Here is a 20,550-nt window from a genome sequence, read left to right as displayed (position 1 = left end):
CTGCACTACCCCAGTATTTCCTGTGAACCTTTTTTCAAAACAATGTAACAAGTGACAGTGTGATTTCTATCATAGTACAGAAATAGTACCACATCCCCATTAGATATTGCTACATGGCAAGGTTAGTAACCAAGAAAAAAAAGAGCTATCTCCCCAGATGACACAAACCGCTAAAGTCAGCAATAAGCTCTGCCTGAACTCTTGAGGTCAAGCCCTTGGTTTTCTTAAGAGAGCAATATAGCTAAGGCATTGTACTTTCAGACTACTTCTATCTCTGTATTGAGTTTAAATGGTCTTACAAATCTGGTTCTACCAATTCCAGTTTTGTTTTTACTCTACATTCTTGTCATCGCAAGTCTGAATTCCCCTCCAGAAACTGTACATGGAAATCAGTTTTTGCAGTTTGAGGTTCTGAAATGATGTGAAAGAACACTAGTCTTCTTTCTGTGAGAACAATACTTTTGTTATTTCTTAATGCTATGATTTAAAACTACCACTTCATGGCTTTACCTGCTGGGTCCATGCTCCACCAGCATGAGGTTTCCAAACCATCAGACTTCCATCTGAATGTTCTGAGTCTGGTGAAGCAACATGTACACAGTGCTAACGTTTATCTTGCATTACCCTGTGACAATCTGCTTCTCCAAAAGCCAAAGATCTTGAACAGGTTCATGCAATCACCATTTAGTTCTTAAAAAAAAAAAAAGGAGGCCAAAATATGAAATATATTTTAATTTATTAAACATCTCATGGTGTTTGGGTTTTGTATCAGACTCTTCAAGCTGGTCCTTGCTGATAAAATGTCTCATGATCTTTTGCTCCAGGATCCAGACAACTGTAAATAAAAAGTTAAGAGCTTTTAGAAAGATTTTAGCACTGCAAATGTGAAATTGAAAGTTTAAAGACATATGACAATTTATCTGATAGTTTTAATCAGACAAGATTACTTAAAGATGCCTTCAACCACAACAGCTCACGACTGTTTAACAAGCCGGTAAGAGTTTGTTCTGTCTCTCAAGGAACTTGGAACAGCACTAAAAATCATTTTTTCAGTAGCTTGCAAGTGTCTAGTACCTAGCTCGTGATAAAAAGAATTTTAATTTATGAAACTAACTTTGCCTGCATGCTCCATCTCAAGTTTAGGTTCAGAAGGTACACAACATTTATTTTATTTGCAAGTCAGCCTGTCTCAGTCATCCTGCACAAATGTTCTGTACCATGTATGGAACCATACATAGCTGAAATGCATCAAATTCTTTTAGTAGTTAGAATTCTTACATTATCCCCAAATCCTTGTACTCAACTTTAGTAACAAATGTACATACATAGTGTAAATAGTTGTCATTGTTAAACTGACCTTTGTTTACAAGCATTTACACACAAACCACACAGAAAACCTTTATATATAAATTAAGTGCTGACCACTTTTTTTTAATGAGGTCAGTGTCCAACCAGGAGGAACATTAGTCTAAGCCTTCTCTGTAAAGAGCTGTGAACCAGTCTATGATGCTAGGTCAGCTGGTTTTAAATTCTCAGCCACCATCATAACGGGCATTCACAGCATACAATACAGCACTTTAGAGTTCGATATTTCTCCATACAGCAGCATAATATCAAGTTGATGAGAGATGGAAAGTCACTGTTGAAAGACCTAGCAAAATTTAAGTTTTATGAGACCTCTTATGATGCCTTTTACTAGCACAACTGCATCCCTGTGGGGAACCTGCTTAACCACAGCCTTGTTAAAAGTAGATAAACCTTGTCAAGTCCCCAAATCGAGTAACCATCTCCACACTGAAAATGTACAGTCTGTGTTAAGATGATACCAACCTATTAGAGTTTTACTCATCTGCCTGCTGTACTGTTCCTTTCTCAGAGACATAGATACCGTCCAAGAATTTCCTGATATCCTTGTTCTTGACCGTAGTGGCTTGCTGGATCAAGGCAGCTGCAGGCAAAGCAAGACCGTTAGCACAAAGCAAGAGGTCTGAACGAACTTGGAGCCTTTGTTTACTCTCTGATATCTCAACTAACAAATGAAACTGTCACCTGGAGAAAGGAATCAGCAACTTGAAATCCTGTTGGTTCTAATGAAAACAGAAAGCATTTTCCTGAGCCTGCCTTGGCAGCCCAGGGCAGTGCCAGTTTATTACTGCGCATTCATACAACTGAAAAGCTGAAAAGTTCAGTGCCAAGGCAGCCATCAAAAAAAAAAAAAAAAAAAAGGGGCAGGGGTTCTGTAGACTTGTAAAATGTCTCTAAGTTTAGAAAAAGCATAAGGAACTAAGAAAAGCAATTATGGTGACTAGAATAAAAAAAATATGAGCTGTCGTTTACCTCAGGGTTTGACAAAAACGACAATTTGCTAAGCTCACACCTCCAGATGAAAGTGGCTGTATCATTGTATCTTCCCACACATCTACTTTCACAAACCTGAATTGGAGACCAATTCAATGTCATTCCCTTCAAGGATCAGCTCATCTTTCTGGGCTTGAGATACTGCACAGGAAACACCTACAGAAAGGAAAACACACAATCTACATCGTTGGTGAAGATGTTAAGCATACTAAAGAAACAGTATTTACGTCCTGTCCCAATTTACAGATCTATAAAGTACTATCTAGGCAATAATTAAGCTCCCGTGACTTTGTTAAAAGAGTCCCTCAAATCCCTTCCAAGACTGTCCTCCCTCACACAGTTTCAGCACTCAAAGATCAGTGCAAGTCACAATCTGGATTGAAAGCAACCAAGTGACATTCCTACTTAAATGTTACAGCATTAATCGCCAACACTGCTTACAGCCAGAGATTTTGCCAGCATGGCTTTGCCAGCTAGGTGGTGCCATTTTCCACATTCTTATGGTCATTAAAACAAAACTAAGTCATTAAAAAAACTCCTGCCCGCTGACATGTCACACACCATGTTTATACTGGCAACACTGCGAGGACTCACATGGAGTAAACACTAGGACATCCAAGAGTCTTAACAGGAAACTTTCATTTGCAAGGAGAATAACACAATTAAGTTTTTACAGTTTGATCTATTAGTCAATAGCTGTTAGCTTTTAAGCCAGCACTTTACTATCTTTGAAGTAAAGGCTGACTTAAATCAAATACAATAAACGAACCCACCCTTAATATCCCACAGTAAATCAAAGTCAAAGCCCCCCTAATAACTCTGCACTGTATCTACCACTAGTTTTGGGCAAGTCTGAAGCCTTCATCTAAAGCCACCCCAAAACACCAGTCACACTGAATATCCTTACCCATACCTTCACCAGAACTGGAATTATATATATAAAAAAAAAAAAGATATGGAAAGTCTTCCCTACAGTTCTAAGGTAACTGTGTTTATAACATGTTTTGTCTCCTCCTTTCAGAAGTTTAACAAGCTCCATCAGATGCTTACTCTGTTAGACATTTTGCTCAAACTCCCAAGTATGCAAGATGTAAAACCAACAGGTAAGGTTTACAGATGATAATTTTGAAGTTTATCATACGTGCTCCTAGACAATCAGGAAATTCAAAATACAACACCACTTCAAAGACCAAAAATATGATGTGGTGTGAAACTAGTTCATGTACAATGTTTAAAACAGAAACACAGATCTAAAATTAAGCACCTGCAGTTTACCAACTATGAACACTGTCAAGATCTCACAATGATGAAAGTAAACACTGGGCTCCTTGTAACTCGTATTACAATAACCAGCTCGAAACTAGTTATTAGCTAACGCTCATTACCAAAAAGAAACTACAAAAGCATTAATAATAAATCTAAACAGTGGCAAAGGTATCATAAGACTACACAAACTCAGACAGGCAAATGTTGCTTCAACAATCATTTGCCATCTCCTATTATCAATGGCAGTATCCAAAGAAAATAGTTTAGAAACCCTAGTTAGAAATAGTAAAGTACATCTCCAGATACGCTCACCTGGCCTCATACGCACTCTGCGAATGTACTTCTCTCCCAAGAAGTTTCGGATTTCCACAAGTGAGCCATTATCCTGTATAACTACGTTGATTGGGAAGTGAGCGTACACTGATCTCATCTTGTAACGAAATCCCTAGGATAAAAGACATTATCAGATATTGAAAGCAGAATGCATCCAAAAAGTAAAACAGATGCGTAAAACTTATTGGAGATACCTAAAACCAAAACATATTGAAAATAGTTTCTTAACAAGGGCAAGCCACTGAGCCCAAGAGACATACAGAGTTTATTGTTTATGCTTTCCTCCACCTGCACAATTTGTTTGACAGCACATGCAAGGAGAAAAAAAAAAGAGAGAAAGCTACACCTTGGATGCTTAGAAAAGCTCTCACTAAAAGAACAGGCTGTCTATTGTTGTAACAAAAATGACGAGTGATCCTATTTCAAAATAAAACTCACCAGTGTAACACCCTTTATCATGTTCTGTACATGGCTGCAAATTGTGCGAACTGTTGCCAGCTCCTTTCTGTTACCCCACCACTTGTCAACACGTAGCTGTGTTAAAAGAAATAAGTAGAAATAACATTGCTTTCAGCTACACTTCAAAACTAGAACAGTTTTTGTCACAAATTAACAGTAAGAATTTCAGGTAAACTACTTAGAATCCCTCCTGACAAAAGCACAAAGGTATTTTGTTACTTTGAAAGACTACTAAAAGCCCACCTAGAAGTCTTTTAAGTCCTAACCCTCAAGAAAAATATTTTTTTCTTCATATCTCATTACTAACAAATCTTCAGAGAAGTTGGCATAGATATTCTGACATCTTAAACTATAAGATGTTTTATCAAACACTACACACTGAACAGGTTGTTCCAATGTCAGTCTCCCAGGTACTATCTATCAACTTTTTAATGAAACACTGTGTGGGGGTACAGTGTTTTAATGAAACACTAGATGTTTCTGAAAAAGTACCTGAAATCAGCCACTCCTCCCCCCCCCCCTTTTTTTTTTGTGTGGTTTTTAAGACAGAACAAAAACATTATGCATTTATTTAGAATACATCTGCTCCCCTGATGCTAACTTGCCAATTCTGGAAATTAAACGTAGAGAGTTAGTTTTATCTAAATAAAACTAGCCAGTTCATAAAACACAGCATACAATGATCATACAATGATCAATCCCCTTCCCAGTAACTACCTGTCTGTAAGTACAAAAGAATATTAATCAACAAATTCACTCCAATGTATCAGAGAACTTCAAGAATTCCAGTTCCCGAGTAGGTCCCAATGTTCCATGAGACCAGGCTCTTTCAGAAAACACAAAAACAAGCGAAAAATTAAATAACTTATCTTTGGCTAAAAGTTTTGGTTCAATCTTCTACACTATCAAGAAGTTTTAAAGCTAACTGTGAAGCCACCCTCCCTCTCTGGGCAGAGAAACGATCCCTGCAGCGCTCACCTTCTTGTGTTTCTTTCCCAGGAGGGACAGCTCCACATTGATGTGGTTAAAATCCCTTCGCAAGGTTCCTCTGGGGCCCTTTACGATGACTGTCCGGCCCTTCAGTGAAACACTGACTGGAAATCAGAAGGCAAATGCGCATTAACCGGCTGCGGGGTCAGCACCACAAAACGCCTTTCGAAGGCACACGCAGACGTACCTTGCTCGGGGATGTCAACGGTCTGGTTGCTGAGAATGGTCTTCATCCTACGAAGCACAACCGAAAGAAGCTGCAAACTCTGAAGACAAGGCCCTTTTTCTGCGCCCCCTCCGCACGAACCCTGGAACGCGCGACTACCGAGCGCCCACCCGATGCCCCCCGCCTCCCTTCTGCCACCTCCGAGCCGCCGCGGCGCCGGGCTCCACTTCCAACACCGATACACCCCGCCCCGGGCCCAGAGCAGCGGCGAGATGCGGTGGCCTCAGCGCTCAACTCCACAGCGGGGCCCAGCCCGGGCCTAAAACCGCCGGGGGAGGGGGGGGGGGGGGGCGGGGGGAAGGCGCCATCCCGGCGGCGTCCTTCCCGCAGGGCTCGGGACGGAACGCGGCGGCTGGGCCCGGCGCCGCCCCGGGAAACCGCCCGCGGCACGGCGGGGCGCTCGGGGAGGCTGCCCGCCGCGGATGGCCCCGGATGCCGCCGGCGGCCCGCGCCTCACCTCGCAGCAAGCAGAGCGGAAAGAGGCAGCGTCTGACGTCATCGCGTACTTGTAGCCGATCCGGCCACCCCCCTGGCGTCATCGCGCCGAGGTAGTCGTCGACGAGGCGAGAGCAGCCGAGGCCCGATGCGCTGTGAGCTGACGGGGGCGGCCAGGCGGGGCGGCCGAGCACTGAGGGGATCGATCGGGCCGGCCGCTCGGCAGGCGCCGCCATGTCGCTCCTGCCGCGGGGCCGCTGCCGCGGGGCCGCCGCCACGGCCGCCCGGCGGCTGCTGCTGGGGGGGGCCCAGGGACGGGTGAGTGGGCGCCGCCTCAGGACGGTGTGCTGCGGGGTGGGGTGCCGGATGGCGGGCCGCGAAGCGTACCCCGGGGTGGGCGTTGCGTCCGGGCACAGGTAGGGGGACCTCGGGACGGACCCCCGGTGAGGTGAGGTGAGGGGACGGGGCGCGTCGCGGTGGCAGAAGACGATGCTGTCATCCGAGCTCGTCCCTTGATGGCCGGGGGCTGCCGTGACAGCGGTGGTCGGCGGCGGGCAGAGCCCCGGGTGGCCGCGGCGGTCCGGTGTCGGGACGTGAGGGAAGCGGGGAGCTGCCGTGCCCGTGCCCGTGCCCCCGCAGGCTCGCTCAGTGACAGAACGGGGAGCCACGGCCCCCACCGGCTTCCAGCCCCGCTTCCGAGAGCCCGACCCCTGCTACCGTATCTCCACCGAAATAACGACCGTCCGTTCCCGGCTCGGCAGCGAGCCCTCCATCCGCTCAACGCCTTGCGTTCCAGCCCCGAAATCTCGAATTAATCCATGCAATGTTACTGATACCCGAAACCGCTATAACTTGGTTTGGTACGAAGGTATTTTGGGAGAGATCGTGCTTTTTCTTTCACGTGGCTTCAGACGAAGAAGAGAATTGTATGTTTAACTCAAAGGCAATTGGGAAAATGCTTAGACAAAGTGTACATTAACCACCGAAAGGACAAGCAGTTGTTTAGCGTATATCATGCTAGTACATTTATAATTCAATAAATTGCAGTGTTGCTTTTTTTAGGTGTCTGGGAGCCACGTCTGTAACCAGTACAGGACGTCAGGGTCTTCGCCGGAGGAAAAAAAAGAGTTTCTGCAAAACGGACCAGACTTACAAGACTTTGTATCTGGAGAGTTGTCAGACAAGAGCACGTGGGCTGAGTATAAAGGCAATTTAAAGCGTCAGAAAGGAGAAAGGTAACCATGATTTTAAATAGTGCGTGGAAGCAACTGCAGTTATCTTGTGTGCTTAGTATTAACTACAAAGCGTATACAATGTATTTTTATTAAATTCTGCCATACTGGTTTGCAAGTTTCATAATTTTTCAAGAAAGAACAAACGCTTACATTATTAACTTCAAATGTGTAACAAAACATGAAGACATGGTGGTGTTTTCTCACTTGAGTGCCTATGGCAGGGCCTGTATTAAATTACAAATGTGCATCAGTAGGTGAGTGTACCCTACTTGAGTGTTGAAAAAATATTGTTGATAGAATTAAACAAAAAATGAAGACTCAGTTAAAAAATACTTAAAACTCCCATATTTCCAGTTATAAATTTGATCAGACTTTTGTGATAGCTGTGTAACATACGCTGCCATTAATTGTTGCAGTCTCCAGTGTGACACTATTAAATCCCACTGGTGCACATGTTCCAATGACAACAAACTCCTATTCTTGAATGTTGGGATGATGAAAAACATCGATGAGCGAAGTCTGTTATGACCATGAATGGTGCTAATATTGGTTGCTGAGTTGCATCAGTTTTCAAGGAACCTTTCCTGGTTGGGGTCTGTAACAAATTAAAGTGGATCGATGAAATTAACGGAAGCTTACCCTGTAAATAACTTACTAATTTTTATGTTTGCTTGATGTTATTCAGGCTGCGACTTCCTCCATGGCTGAAAACAAAGATTCCCATGGGAAAGAACTACAATAAACTAAAGAATACCTTGAGAAGTTTAAATCTTCATACGGTAAATCTAGTACCAACCAAGTTTTCCTGTAGAAATAAGGCATTTTTTAAAGATACAAAATTATTTCTCTGTGGAGGCCAGGTAGAAACCATGTCTTGCGTGATCTTCAATACTGAAACCAAGCCCAATTTCACATTTTTCCTGCTGTGATTTTAAATACTAGGGTTTACTATTTGCATCACCAAAGAGATCAGAAGATGCTATGTGTGACCCTTCTTAATGGAAACACACATAATTTCAGAGTTACATACAAGTTTTGCATGAAAAGAAATTCTAGAAATACACGAATTTCATTAAATATACCTTTCAGACAGTAAAAAGTGGTGGGGTATGCATGGAGAGCTTTTTTCTTTTTTTTTTTTTTTCCAGAGTAAGAACATGCTTTGATGCATCATAGGCTTTGTGAACTTTTTATCAGTTTTTAAATTTAAAATGTTAATGACAATCTGTGCTAATTAAAAAGGCAGTTATGTGGTTGAGGAGTTTTTTGGAGTTGTGAAGTAGAGGAAAAGAATGGTAATGAATGTCAGGAAACAATTCTTCCCATTTATTCTAATGACTTCTTACAGAACAACATGTAACTTCATTTCCTCATTTGTTGCAGAAGGAATTTATGTTTTGTTTGTAGGCTAGTATTGAAACTCATCAATAATACAATGATAATTTTTAATAATAGTACGGAAAACAAGACAGGTACTGTCTTTTACCTTTAGGTATGTGAAGAAGCACGTTGTCCCAACATTGGAGAATGCTGGGGAGGTGGTGAATATGCTACAGCTACAGCTACTATTATGGTAAGCCATTAAACATTTCTTAAGTATTCTATTAAAGTTTAAGGTGTTTGTAGTGTACTGTTGAATCTCTACTGTAGTGGAGTGGGTTTATTACAAGTAATTTGAGTAAAGCACTGTCCTAGGTTTTTTGCTCAGAATTGGGATTTATCTGACCTAGGTCATGCAGCTTTTTCTCAGCTGAGCAATAGTGATGTGTACAATGTAAAGGTAGGAATGTCTTTCTTATTTCAGCTGATGGGTGACACATGCACTAGAGGTTGCAGATTTTGTTCAGTAAAGACAGCAAAAAATCCACCTCCACTGGATCCCAAGGAGCCTTACAACACAGCAAAGGCTATAGCTGAGTGGGGCTTGGATTATGTTGTATTGACGTCTGTGGACAGAGACGGTTAGTATGTTGTCTCTCATCTCTTCCAGTCTAAGCTCTCATAGGCATTACATGGCATAAACACAGACCTCGATAAATATTTATCACTCGGCGCAATTGTTGAGGATTGCTATTTCAAAGGAGTCGAAAGTGCTGAAACATTGGAAAGTTTCTACATATTCTTAGTATTTCTCTATGTCTGGTAAAACATAACAGAAATTACACTGTTATTAAACATCAAGAATATTACAATACTAAATATTTTATAACTCATTTTTTGCAAAATACATATGTATACACCATATTCTATTACTTGATTAGCAAAAAAACCCACCCCACAAACATTCATGTACAATACCATTACAGAACTTCCTTCCAAAAACTAAACCTGGAATATATTACACTTAACAAAACTGAAAGTTGCCTTTTTCTAAGGTTGTAGTAGCTCCTTTGTGGTGACACCACATAGGTGGGGGAAACCGTTGTAAAGGCTTTTCAATATGGTGGAAAGTCCAGTGGCTTACAATAAAAGAGAAATAATATGTATATTTCAATTTTTGTAGAACTGTTTCTCAGACCAAAACCATAAATAGATGAATTCTGTGCTCAGGCTGACAGTGAACCTAGAGATGGGTAAATTCAGAGTAAACATTTGAAGTCTGCCCTAGATGATCACAGTTAGGCTTTGTGTAGAAGAAGGCTTGGCAGAATATCTGTTGCAAAACTTTGGCATAAGTAGTTAAGATAAGTCTGGGGTTTGACTGCTTTATTATTTTGCATTTAAATTTGAATCTGTAGGTTTTTTGTGGCTTTGCTAATAAGTAAATAAATTTCTTGAACAGAAAGGTTAACTGAATAATTGAAATGCTTCTAGATATGCCTGACGGTGGAGCCGAACACTTTGCAAAGACAGTCTCTCATCTGAAAGAAAGGTATATCATTAATGTGTCACTATTATTATTAAAACTTTACAATGTGGTACTGCATATAGGTCAACACTACCTTTAGCTGGATTATTCCAGGCATGCAGATACAAAAGTCTGCCTTTAGCCTATCTGTCCCCATTGGGTTTTTTCATGTTTTTCATCTTTCTCATGTAATGGCCCTAAAATGTTTTGAATTTGGGTGCATTTCCAGTTTAGCCCAGGCTTATTTAAAGCTAAGCACTGTATTATTTCTTTGAACAGGGAGCTGGTTTACCAGGAAATGAGTACATACTTTTGAGGTATGCTCATTCTCAAAGCTTGGGGCTCAAACACAGGGGATTTAGGTAACAGTGTCACCACATGACAGAAGAAGTCGGGTTTCTCTTTCAGCAGTGATCAGATTGCTTTGTGCGTTCCCACCATGGCTGTTTCTAAGTCCGTGATTGTACCTTCCTGCTTTCCCTAGCTGTGCCGCCTTTGCTCTACATTGGCGCCCTGTATGCCATTTGATAGCATACTTGTCTACCTGCAGCTTTAATCTGTATCGCCTCATTTAAGTCCTTATCCAGTGTATCTTGGCACTTGGAAGGTTCCCGCAGTTTTCCCCGCCTGCCTTTCTGAGCTGAAGTCTGGCTCCTGGACACCAAGATTAGAGTCCAGGGCAATAATGCAGAGTCTTCTTATCCCAGTAGGCAGGTTTACAGCTCCTCTGTAGTTTGGAGCTATGATATGAAACTCGCGTTAAGTTAACGTGCAACGACGACACCTGAAAAATCACACATAAACGGTGATTGTTCAAGAGACGGTTGGAATCGCTTTTAGATTTATTATTTGGCTTTCGTTCTGCTCCAGCTCACCTCAGTAAAATCGGGAATTAAACACATGAGGTTTTGTTTGAATCGTAATACGAGTATTTGCAGAAATCTGTTGTTTTAGAAGCCTATCCTGAATTAACTTTGCTTATCAGGGCGTTGTTGGTTTAGCGCTGTTGGTTTTCTTTGCCGTATTGAGTTTTTTTAGCCACAGGGACACAAGTCCCATAGGTGCGTTCATTTTGTCTCTGCCTTTCAGGAATTCGAAAATCCTGGTAGAATGCTTGACGCCGGATTTTCGAGGGGACCTTAAAGCTGTGGAGAAAGTCGCGTTGTCGGGACTGGATGTGTATGCCCACAACGTGGAGACGGTGCCGGAACTGCAGAGGTAAGCGACACCGGTACGTAGAAAGGGAAGAAAGGACAAAGGGACAAGGGGGGTTGTGACAGGACGTGGTGTGAAAGGGAGAGCCGGCGCCATGGAGCTGCACTGAAGCCCTCGCTGCCGCTCCCGGCCGAGGCGGGCAGGGCTGGGCCGGGCCGGGCGGCGCAGGGGGAAATGGCGCGGGGGGCGCCGCCGGCCGGGCCCGCTCCCAGCCTGCCTCGCGCGCCGCCGCCGCCCTGCCCGCCGCCCGCCGGCAGAGGGCGCCCGCGCCGCGCCGCGCCCCGGCCCCCGGGGCGGCCCTGGGGCGGTGTCGCCTGCCCGGGCCGCCTCCGCGCTGGGCCGGGGCGGCCCCGCCCCCGCCGTGGGGTGGGGCCGGACGCGGGGCGGGGGGGAGGGGGCACGGGGCCCAGGGCGGCCGCAGGCGGGGCCGGGGGGGGCTGGGGCGTATCCCGTGGCGTGGGGTGCTGCCTCGGAGTGGGGTGGGGCGGGGCGCGTTCGTCCGGTGTCCGACTAGGCAGCCAACACCGCCAGGTTGCCGTTTTCGCTGTGCAGAAACTAGCAGGACGCGCCTTTCTCGGCATCTCTTAACTTCCGTGCACCCTTTCGGGCGTGTTTTTTCCCCCTTCTGCTGAAAATACGAAAAGGAAGGTCCGTGATCCCCGAGCCAACTTTGAGCAGTCCGTACGAGTGCTGAAGCACGCTAAAGAGGTCCAGCCCGGTGTCATTTCTAAAACCTCCATTATGTTGGGGCTAGGCGAGACTGACGAACAAGTGTATTCCACAATGAAATGTAAGTTGGTGTTGAAATACGTGCCAGAATTCACAGCTGTGAATTTTACTGCGTTGCAAAACAGTTGTAAGCACCTTTGCCTCTACGTGCAAATCAGTTTGCTGGTGCAGGAATGTTTTCCAAGCTTTATGGAAAAAAAGACCAGTTTGGTTAAAAAGGATTGAACTTCTGAAATACTTGGCTTCATATGGCTTTCAGGTTCAATTTGACAGGTAGATCCAGCTCATGTTGAGTTCAGTGGAAATTATGACTTTCTCTGAGTGACTACATTAACATCTTTGCTGTAGTTAAATAATGGGCTTGCAACATAATTGCCTTATTGTGCATTCCTTTTTAGAAATAGCAGACCTAATTGTTTAAAATAATTTATTTCAGCTTACTTAGGTGCAAAAAAAGTTACTATCCTCAGAGGTGTAGCATGTTCTTACATTTTCATGTAAATATATTTTTAAGAGGAGAAAATGTCACAGTGGCGAGTGAATGCATTTTGCTTGTAGGAAGAAATTGATAAATCCTATGGCATTTCTCCCATATCCTGAAAGAATGTCTACCTGGTACTTTATTTTGTGTACAACAACCCATATATTAGAATGCAGTGATATAGTCTAGTTTTTCTGCAGCTGCCCCACAAACTGGGCCATAAAAGTACAGTTCCTGATTTCCTCATTCTTCCTGCCTGGCATTTCCTAGCCACAAGAGTATGAAGGTTCAGATTTGGTGCTATTTGCTTTCAGGCCACTTTCGTGGATGTATTCGGAGACAAAGCATTACCCACTGCATTCATTCAGTTACTCTAATTTTGTTCTCCTTCCCTCCTGTGGGTACAAGTTAAAGAACAGGTAAATGTGCTGGTATTGAACCAGTTTCTTTACAGAACCGTATCAGTCTAAACAGAGAGTCCAGGGTAACAGTGAGTGTGATGATGTAACCGAAACGCAGTCTTTTCTATTTGACTTGGGGGCAGCCAGCCCAAGTAGCCAGAAAATACATGGAGATATTAAGCCGATTCCTTAGCCATCCCTTTGTTTGGAACATCCCACTAGCTGCGGTGAACATAATTCTTCAGGCTAGCTGACTGTCAGGTGTCTGGATTTCCCTCTGTAAGCAGACTACCTGAATTCATTTGCTGTATACTGATTCTAGTATATACTAAAATTTCAGCATACAAAGTTGATGAGATTCTGCAGGCATCAAAACGAACATACCTCCTTCAGTATGTAAAACTGGCAAAAGATGCTGGCAATTTCCCTTGGGTTTATAGCTCTTTAGAACTGCCCGCATCTTTTCTGCATGAAGACGCTTGAAACAGTGGAGAAGTGCCAAGTATATGTGCACGCATCCATTTTTTGTCAAATGAAGGCTCTGACCTGAAGCCACAATGAAAAGCTGTGAGACAAAAAAGACAAGAGCATGTCATCTCTGCAGTGAGACACGTGACTGCAGCGAGTACAGCGCAGTGGTATTCTCTCCAGCTTTAAACTAGATAGCTCAGGTCTTGCAGCAGCATGGAGCTCAGAATGAGGTATGAGGCTACTCTCATGGAGGTTGCAAGTTCCCTTTGCTGGAGAGCAGAATGTAACCCCTGTGGAGTGCTGTGGAGTGACTTTTGCTCAGACTTGGAAGGAGGGTGTTTTCTAATTGCTGACAATCCCTTGTGATCCTTATGCCACTAACAGGGAATTTTGTTTTTACAGTATTGCGGGAAGCAGATGTAGATTGTTTGACCCTAGGACAGTACATGCAACCAACAAAACGTCACCTAAAGGTAAAAGTGCCTTTAACTTGTAGGCAGTCCTATGTTCTGTACCTTGCACAGTCAAGTTTCCTCTTTCAAATTGATAGTTGATATGCATATTTACCTTAACTGCAGATGTTGGGAAAAATTTCCTTCCTTGTTTAACCTGATCATCATCTGTTATGGACTCTTCACTAAAAATGACGTCAGCCATTTAATCCCTTCCATATTCTGCGGACTCCCATTGCTACTTGTTGCTATTAGCTGGGGAGACAGCTGGAGCTGAGGCATGATTCTGGAAAACAAGAGTCTCACTGTGTATCTGTCTCAAACATAATGGCTCAGGCCAGCTCCCTTTCACTCTCTCATAGGGTCTCTCTTAATGGTGCCACTTTAGCTGAGGAAATGACCATTTTCTCCTTCTGTAATCTGTCCAGAGCTTGAATCTTTGTTCTGTTACTATCTTTCACTGAAATAACTGTTAGTGAAGAGATTTGTAGGACTATTGGGGTTTTTTTAATATAGTAACATGGAGGAAAAAAAATGTTTCTCAGAAGGACCTTTCAAAAACAGAGTCAAGAAAATGATAAAGCAACAACTAGAAATTAAATTTTAAACTTTTCAGCTAAATCTGAAAAGCAAATAAAATGTATTCTTTTGGTAGAAAGCAGAGAGAAAATTCAGTTTGTGACTTGACTGCTGAAAGTTTTGGAGTGTAAAATTTTGAACTTGGCATATAACTGTGTTTCATGTCACTGAATGCTAGCTATAGCCATTGCCTTTGCATTAATACCTGATCAAAAATTAATTCTTTTCACTCAGGTTGAGGAGTATATAACTCCTGAAAAATTTAAGTACTGGGAAAAAGTAGGAAATGATCTTGGATTCCATTACACTGCTAGTGGGCCTTTAGTGCGCTCCTCCTATAAAGCAGGTAAACTACTGAAAAGCATTAGATTCTTCAGCACATAACATTATATAAAGTTAAAATGGTGAAGTAATAAGCAACAAAGCTCACCTTAGCTCAAGGATACCTCATATAGTCATCTTTTTTTTTTTTTTTTTTTTAATTTACATTTACTACCTTCTGTAGGTCACGTAAAGGCATCAGTATGACAGTAATTGGTATTTGTACAGCTGCTGTGCTGCTTAAGCTAATTTTTTGTACTAAACCTAGTTTGTACTCTACTTAATACATGGGGCAGGATAAAGGGTACCCAATTTGCAAGATTTCCTTTACGATCCACCTCTTGGATGCTTCAGGGTTTAATGGGGCCCTTTGTGATGCAGTTTTGTTGCTTTAGGCAGAATTTATTTAGAGTGCCTTAGAAATAATTAGACACATTTATGGCAGTGCTTTTTCTGACAAAGCACTGAGTATTAAGTAGCAGCTGATATTAATGAAACTGTGGTGTAGATCCAACATCCTGCTTTTTCCTAAAGAGAGGGCAGAGAAGACTCATCTGGGGCACCTTGCTTCTTGGACTGTTTTACTGCCAGCTCAAATGAGATTTATAGCAGGTTTCACTGTAAGTTGCTGATAACTTTATGAAATAGGAATTAATTTTTAATTAAATAATTCACCTTTGCCTGTTGGAAAGTACAAAGAACCAGAGCTATTTCATAAAATTGAGCCTGAGAAAGATCAGGATTTGGGGAGTGAAGGGGTTGTGTGTTGGGTTATGGGTTTTGGTTTGGGGTTTTTTTTACGTCCCTGCTGTATGTATGTATGCTGAAAGTGCTGTTGTATAGAATTGAATTACTATAAAGTACTGGTAAGGACAATTGTATTGTAGAATAGAATACTTGCCTTAAGTAAGGATTTGTATTGTTTTGCTTTACTTCACTGAAATACCTACAAATCATTTCGGTGCTTTTTTTGCCTTTTAATTAGGTGAATTCTTCTTGAAGAACTTAGTAGAAAAAAGAAAGACAAAAGCCATCTGAAAATGAGAGTGAACTTATTTAAAGCAGCCAGTTTTAAGGATCCTTTTTTCAGCGCATAATTATACTCAGTTCCAGAAATGCAGAAGACCAGATGGTGGATGTATGAATAAACTTACTATCTTTCCAGAACACTTTTTCTCTCACCAAAACACTTCACATTATTTTACCTCATTTCTTCTGGCAAGGCTACAACTACATAGTACTTCTAGGGTTCAGCAAGAAGCCAGGAGATAGAACTGATTTGGAAGAGTGATGGAACTGAGGTGGAAGAAATGTAAGCTAAAAAAAAAAAAAAAAAACCAACAAAATTTGGACAGATTTAAGTAGACAGGTTTGATATTACCATCAGTGTTGCTGCAGTTAATACTTGTGAAGATGCTATCAGATAATAATAAATTTGAAAGGTACTGATATTTTGATGTATCTTACCATTATGTAACACAAGCTTGCAGGGCCAAAGGACCAGATATTAGAGCTATCTTGAACTATACCAGAGTAAGTGCTGGTAATACTCCTTCAAGAGATAGCAGCTTAAGAAAATGAGCTGTACCATTCTGATGATAGCTAATGCTTTTCAGGTGCTTGCATGTCTCTTAAGTGTGAGCCTTGGTAAACACAAGGTATCAAGTTGAAGAAAACAAGAGCCCTTTTGTGACAAGACAATTAACCTTGTGTAGCTACCATATAATTTAAACCATATGGAAAAACAGAGTTGCTCTAACAGTATAAATAGAGCCACCCCTCGTTTGGGTATGTGACTGTTAACAAACCCCACTGAGTTGCACAGGTGCTTCTTCGGTATTGGGTATGCAGAAGTGCTGCTATTCTGTACTGTGCTTCTACTCCATAGGTATTGTCTTATTAAAGGGGAGTTAAAAACCCAGTCTAAATGTGTGGTGGTTGTGTTTAATCGGTCTAGTTACCTGCCCCCTTGAGACCTGGTCTGGCTGTTAAATCTGAATGCAAAGAAGTGAATTGCATTGTGGATGAAATGTGAAATGCATTACATATTGTACTAAGCTCAAGCAGAAATGAAAACACGGCTTATGGTATACTAGCAGCTATAAATTCTCTTTACAATCATGATTGATAGTTCAAAATGCACCTCTCCCTAATAATTCTCAGTTGTCTGCTATGGACATTAGATAACATATTTGAACTGGCTTCAGCTGTATCTTCATGAGGTTATTTGGGAAATGTGCCAGGAACTTATCTAGTCCCATCACGGAGCAGGTAACCCTATGGCTGGCTATAGTACTTTTACTAAACTACTGTAATCTATGTGAATGAGAATGGACACTCCACCCACCCCCAACTCAGCAGGATGGTAGAAGGAAGACAGCTAATTAGCAAGTTAATATATAGGAGAAACTTGATATTGTCATGAACAACAAAAATCAGATTATACCACTGAGGGCAGTGATGCACAACTGACACTTCACAAAATGAAGTATGAAGTATAGCAGTATTAAAGCATTATGAAGACAAATAGCCTTAAGCTAGAAGGAATGTACTAATTAAGCAGCATAATGGAAGTGTAAATTAGGGGAAGAGAAGCCTGAGCCATGAGGAACAGAGGGGAAGAACAGAGAAACAGAAGTCATAATAGCTGTACTTTGTAAAAGCAGAGAGAAAGGCAACGCTTTTTAAATTAAAAAAATATTAATAATGAATTTTAAAATTTAAATGGGGAAAAAAAAAAAAGTCTGACCACTAGTCTTGGAAAGACCAGGCATACTTTGAGCCAAAAATGCCTTGCTTCAGCTGGGGTACATTGAATACCAGAGCAGTGGAAGGTTATCAGCTGTGGTAAAGAAATCCAATACTCCCCAGCAGCAGGCAGGGAGGGGTGCAACATTAACTCCAGGATACCCACACATTTACCAGCTGCCAGCCTTTATTAGAGGTCCTACTATAAATAATGGTTTTGACTTAGCCTACAGAGCAGATTTAACAGAATATTAGCGTAGCTTTTGCCAAGTTACTGCTCTTTCAGCAGATCAACACCAGAAATATGGAAAAAGGAATTGAGCCATACAGCTATTATCAAACTGGAACAAGAGGACATTGCACAGTAATTATCCATTACTTCTTTACAGTGGGAGAAATAATGCTTCTGGAAACACAGTCCAATGTTATTTCATGTTAGAATTATCTTATGAATTGCTGCTGGGTGGTTTGGAAGATGATGTCATGCTTTTACACAACTGTCTGCCAGCTGGTACCAAGTTTCAGAAGCTACATAAGCTGTTTTCTAACTGCATGTTTTGCTGTGGTTTCTAAGGAAAGCAGTCAATTTTTGATTTCATAGCTTGGAGGGGTGTTTTGTTTTTAAGGGTTTTTGAGGATAAATCCTAAAGTTCTTCTCCTAGTTAGGAAATCCTGCTTTTACAACCCTCTTCCTTCCCTCTTGCCCATTCACTTTTTCCATATCTATATGTTAAAGTGCCAGACTCACAGAACTCCAGGTTATAAATTCAGTCATGAAACCTGTGCTATCTCAATTTTGCTTCTGATGAAGTTTCATGTTTAGTGACATTTTCTTTTTGTATGTCAATCACTTCATTCTGTCAGTTTGTTTCACAAAGCAGCCATAAAATATTTTAAGAAACATTAATCTTCCTTGCAATCAGGAAAACATGAAACTGAGTTTTGGGAATATGACTTCAAGTTGACACAGACACTTTAAAAGAATGAATAGCCTTTTTGAGCATCATTACATCAATCTGCTACACTGTGTGAAGCATAATTAAGCGTTACACAGCTGACTAGAGAACCGCTGCATTTTGCAGTGACTTCAAGTCTGTAGGTTAAATCAACAAAGCCAGTGTTCACTTAAGAATAGTTTTTAATTTTTTCCCACTTGATCAATAATTAATATTGGTGTACCCTTCCTTTAAAAATATGTCAAATATTTATGCTTCTCTACTACAACACGTGGCAACTTACTGCAGATGTTCAACTTGAAATAGAAATTCTCAGCTTGGAATAGAAAAAGCAAGTAATGAAAACTGACCCCAGTATTCCTAAATCAATCAGATAACCCATTATGCTTTCCTGCATGCATTGCTTTACAATTTATTTCAAACTTTAGCAGTTGAGCAAGATTAGAGTGCTACTATGAATTTTAGATCAACAGAAGAACCTCAACTGATAGAAGCATAAACATGTTGGCCAGTATAAAATCTCACCACTAGCTGCTCCTATACTAACTAGTCTTGGTCAAAAATGTGTTTGTTCTATTCACTTGCAATATTCTTGGCTATCATATGCCTGGAACTAGCCTAGTTTTAGCTGTATAAAGGGTTGAACACAGTTACACAGAAGAAACAGTACATCTTGCCTGGCATTTACAATTTGTCTATGCACATCTTGGCTAAGAGTTAATTTATGCAGTCTGTATCATTCTATTCATAGGCTTGTATTAAAGCTGGATTTGCTTCAGCTGTTGTATTCACATTTTTGCAGTGAAAAGCAGTGTTACTGTGGGATTGCATTTTATTAAGAACCCCATAAAAAAGAATTTCAGAGCACAGGAGTCCATTACTCATATTACACAGTTCTCATCAAGAATTACATGCTATAAGATCCCATAGACAAAGATTCAATAGCATTAAAGCCCATCTCTTACATGCACTTCTCAAGCCTTCAAAGCAGGAATGCAAGTCATCTCCAATTCCAATTTCCCTGGCAACTGTACTCTGAAGATGATGGCTTATGATTCACAGTGCTGCCAAAGCTTCCAAAGCTCTTTCGTTTGGCCTGTGGTAAGGTTCTCTTGCGTATATGCAAGGTAAGTATTGCAGTATCCTGAAGGCATGCTCCACCAGCTGTTCAGACTGGATTCATCCCACAATCCCAGTGTCCCACTAAAAGAATGCAGCCACCAAGAAACTAAATGAGCTGACTCTCCAAGAAAGCAAGGCAAATGCCAGTACCAGTTTTACTGCTTGTTGCTCTTCAGAAAGGGTCTGCTGCTCCCCCTTTCCTAAGAAAGGCAAGTTAGAGTGATTGCACTATGACAAACTTGCCCATTCTTTGTCATCTTTATGATTAAGCTCTAAGTCACTGTCCCGGCTTTGACTAAGTCTGCAGGAGAAACAGGGTAGGAATAGGGTTATAGCACCTAGTTCTTCTGTCTCCTTGGGACAGCATGTGAAAAGCCACAGGAAGCCTCAGGAACACTGACCAGCCTTGCGCATTCCTAACAGGAGGAATGCTTCACTCAAGAGTTTAATGGTTCACCCATCTACTTCAAACTGATGAGGACAGGTCCCATACAGAGGCACTACTATTACAGCTGTGTGCAAGTTTCTGAAAAGCATGCTAATTTTCTGAGGCCTCTACTCACCCTCCCTGTTAAGATGAGCCCTGAAGTGCTGTGCTACCCTGAACGTAGTTCAGGACAAGAGATCCTTCAAGCACAACTTGTCAGTAGCCTCTTAATCCCCAAGGAGAAATGACCACCCTGCCCTCTCAGGTGCTATGGGGGCAGAGGTAGTTGAGAGGATGCCTACCTGCAAAGAGAGGGTGATGTACCAGTTGGATTACAATGCTTACAAATACCACAACTGTATCACAGGGCTGTCCCTGCTCTGTGGGTGTTGTATGAAAGTAGCGCTAGTGAATCGAGAAGAGGAGATGGCATGATGAAAGATGACAGTTTGATTTTAAGCCCACATAATTCTCACTCACTTTGAGTGGCTTCTGATG

At 41.9% G+C, this 20,550-nt stretch overlaps 2 protein-coding genes across 3 annotated transcripts; one reads left to right on the top strand and one right to left on the bottom strand.

Moving 5' to 3' along the window:
* Positions 1-719: 719 nt before the first annotated feature.
* RPL9 (ribosomal protein L9) lies at positions 720-6,180 on the bottom strand. Its single transcript, XM_049792148.1, has 8 exons — positions 6,090-6,180; positions 5,594-5,640; positions 5,395-5,510; positions 4,396-4,491; positions 3,937-4,069; positions 2,434-2,514; positions 1,831-1,948; positions 720-835 (listed from the first exon to the last, which is right to left on the bottom strand). Exons 2-7 carry the CDS (start codon positions 5,637-5,639, stop codon positions 1,842-1,844), a joined length of 579 nt encoding a protein of 192 aa, XP_049648105.1. The 5' UTR covers position 5,640; positions 6,090-6,180; the 3' UTR covers positions 720-835; positions 1,831-1,841.
* A 93-nt stretch (positions 6,181-6,273) lies between these two features.
* LIAS (lipoic acid synthetase) lies at positions 6,274-16,720 on the top strand. 2 transcript variants are annotated; one of them, XM_049832951.1, is made up of 11 exons: positions 6,274-6,385; positions 7,130-7,302; positions 7,988-8,081; positions 8,795-8,875; positions 9,107-9,263; positions 10,117-10,174; positions 11,240-11,368; positions 12,010-12,155; positions 13,850-13,920; positions 14,713-14,824; positions 15,785-16,720. In XM_049832951.1, exons 1-11 carry the CDS (start codon positions 6,302-6,304, stop codon positions 15,835-15,837), a joined length of 1,158 nt encoding a protein of 385 aa, XP_049688908.1. In that variant the 5' UTR covers positions 6,274-6,301; the 3' UTR covers positions 15,838-16,720. The 2 variants fall into 2 exon arrangements, with proteins under 2 accessions (XP_049688908.1, XP_049688918.1); XM_049832961.1 differs by lacking the exon at positions 14,713-14,824.
* The last annotated feature ends 3,830 nt before the right edge of the window (positions 16,721-20,550 follow it).

The sequence above is a fragment of the Accipiter gentilis genome, chromosome 3 (genome assembly GCF_929443795.1).
Source record: "Accipiter gentilis chromosome 3, bAccGen1.1, whole genome shotgun sequence".
Taxonomy (NCBI): domain Eukaryota; kingdom Metazoa; phylum Chordata; class Aves; order Accipitriformes; family Accipitridae; genus Astur; species Astur gentilis.
Note: the sequence above shows the minus strand (reverse complement) of the source record. Positions and strands in the feature narration are given on the sequence as shown.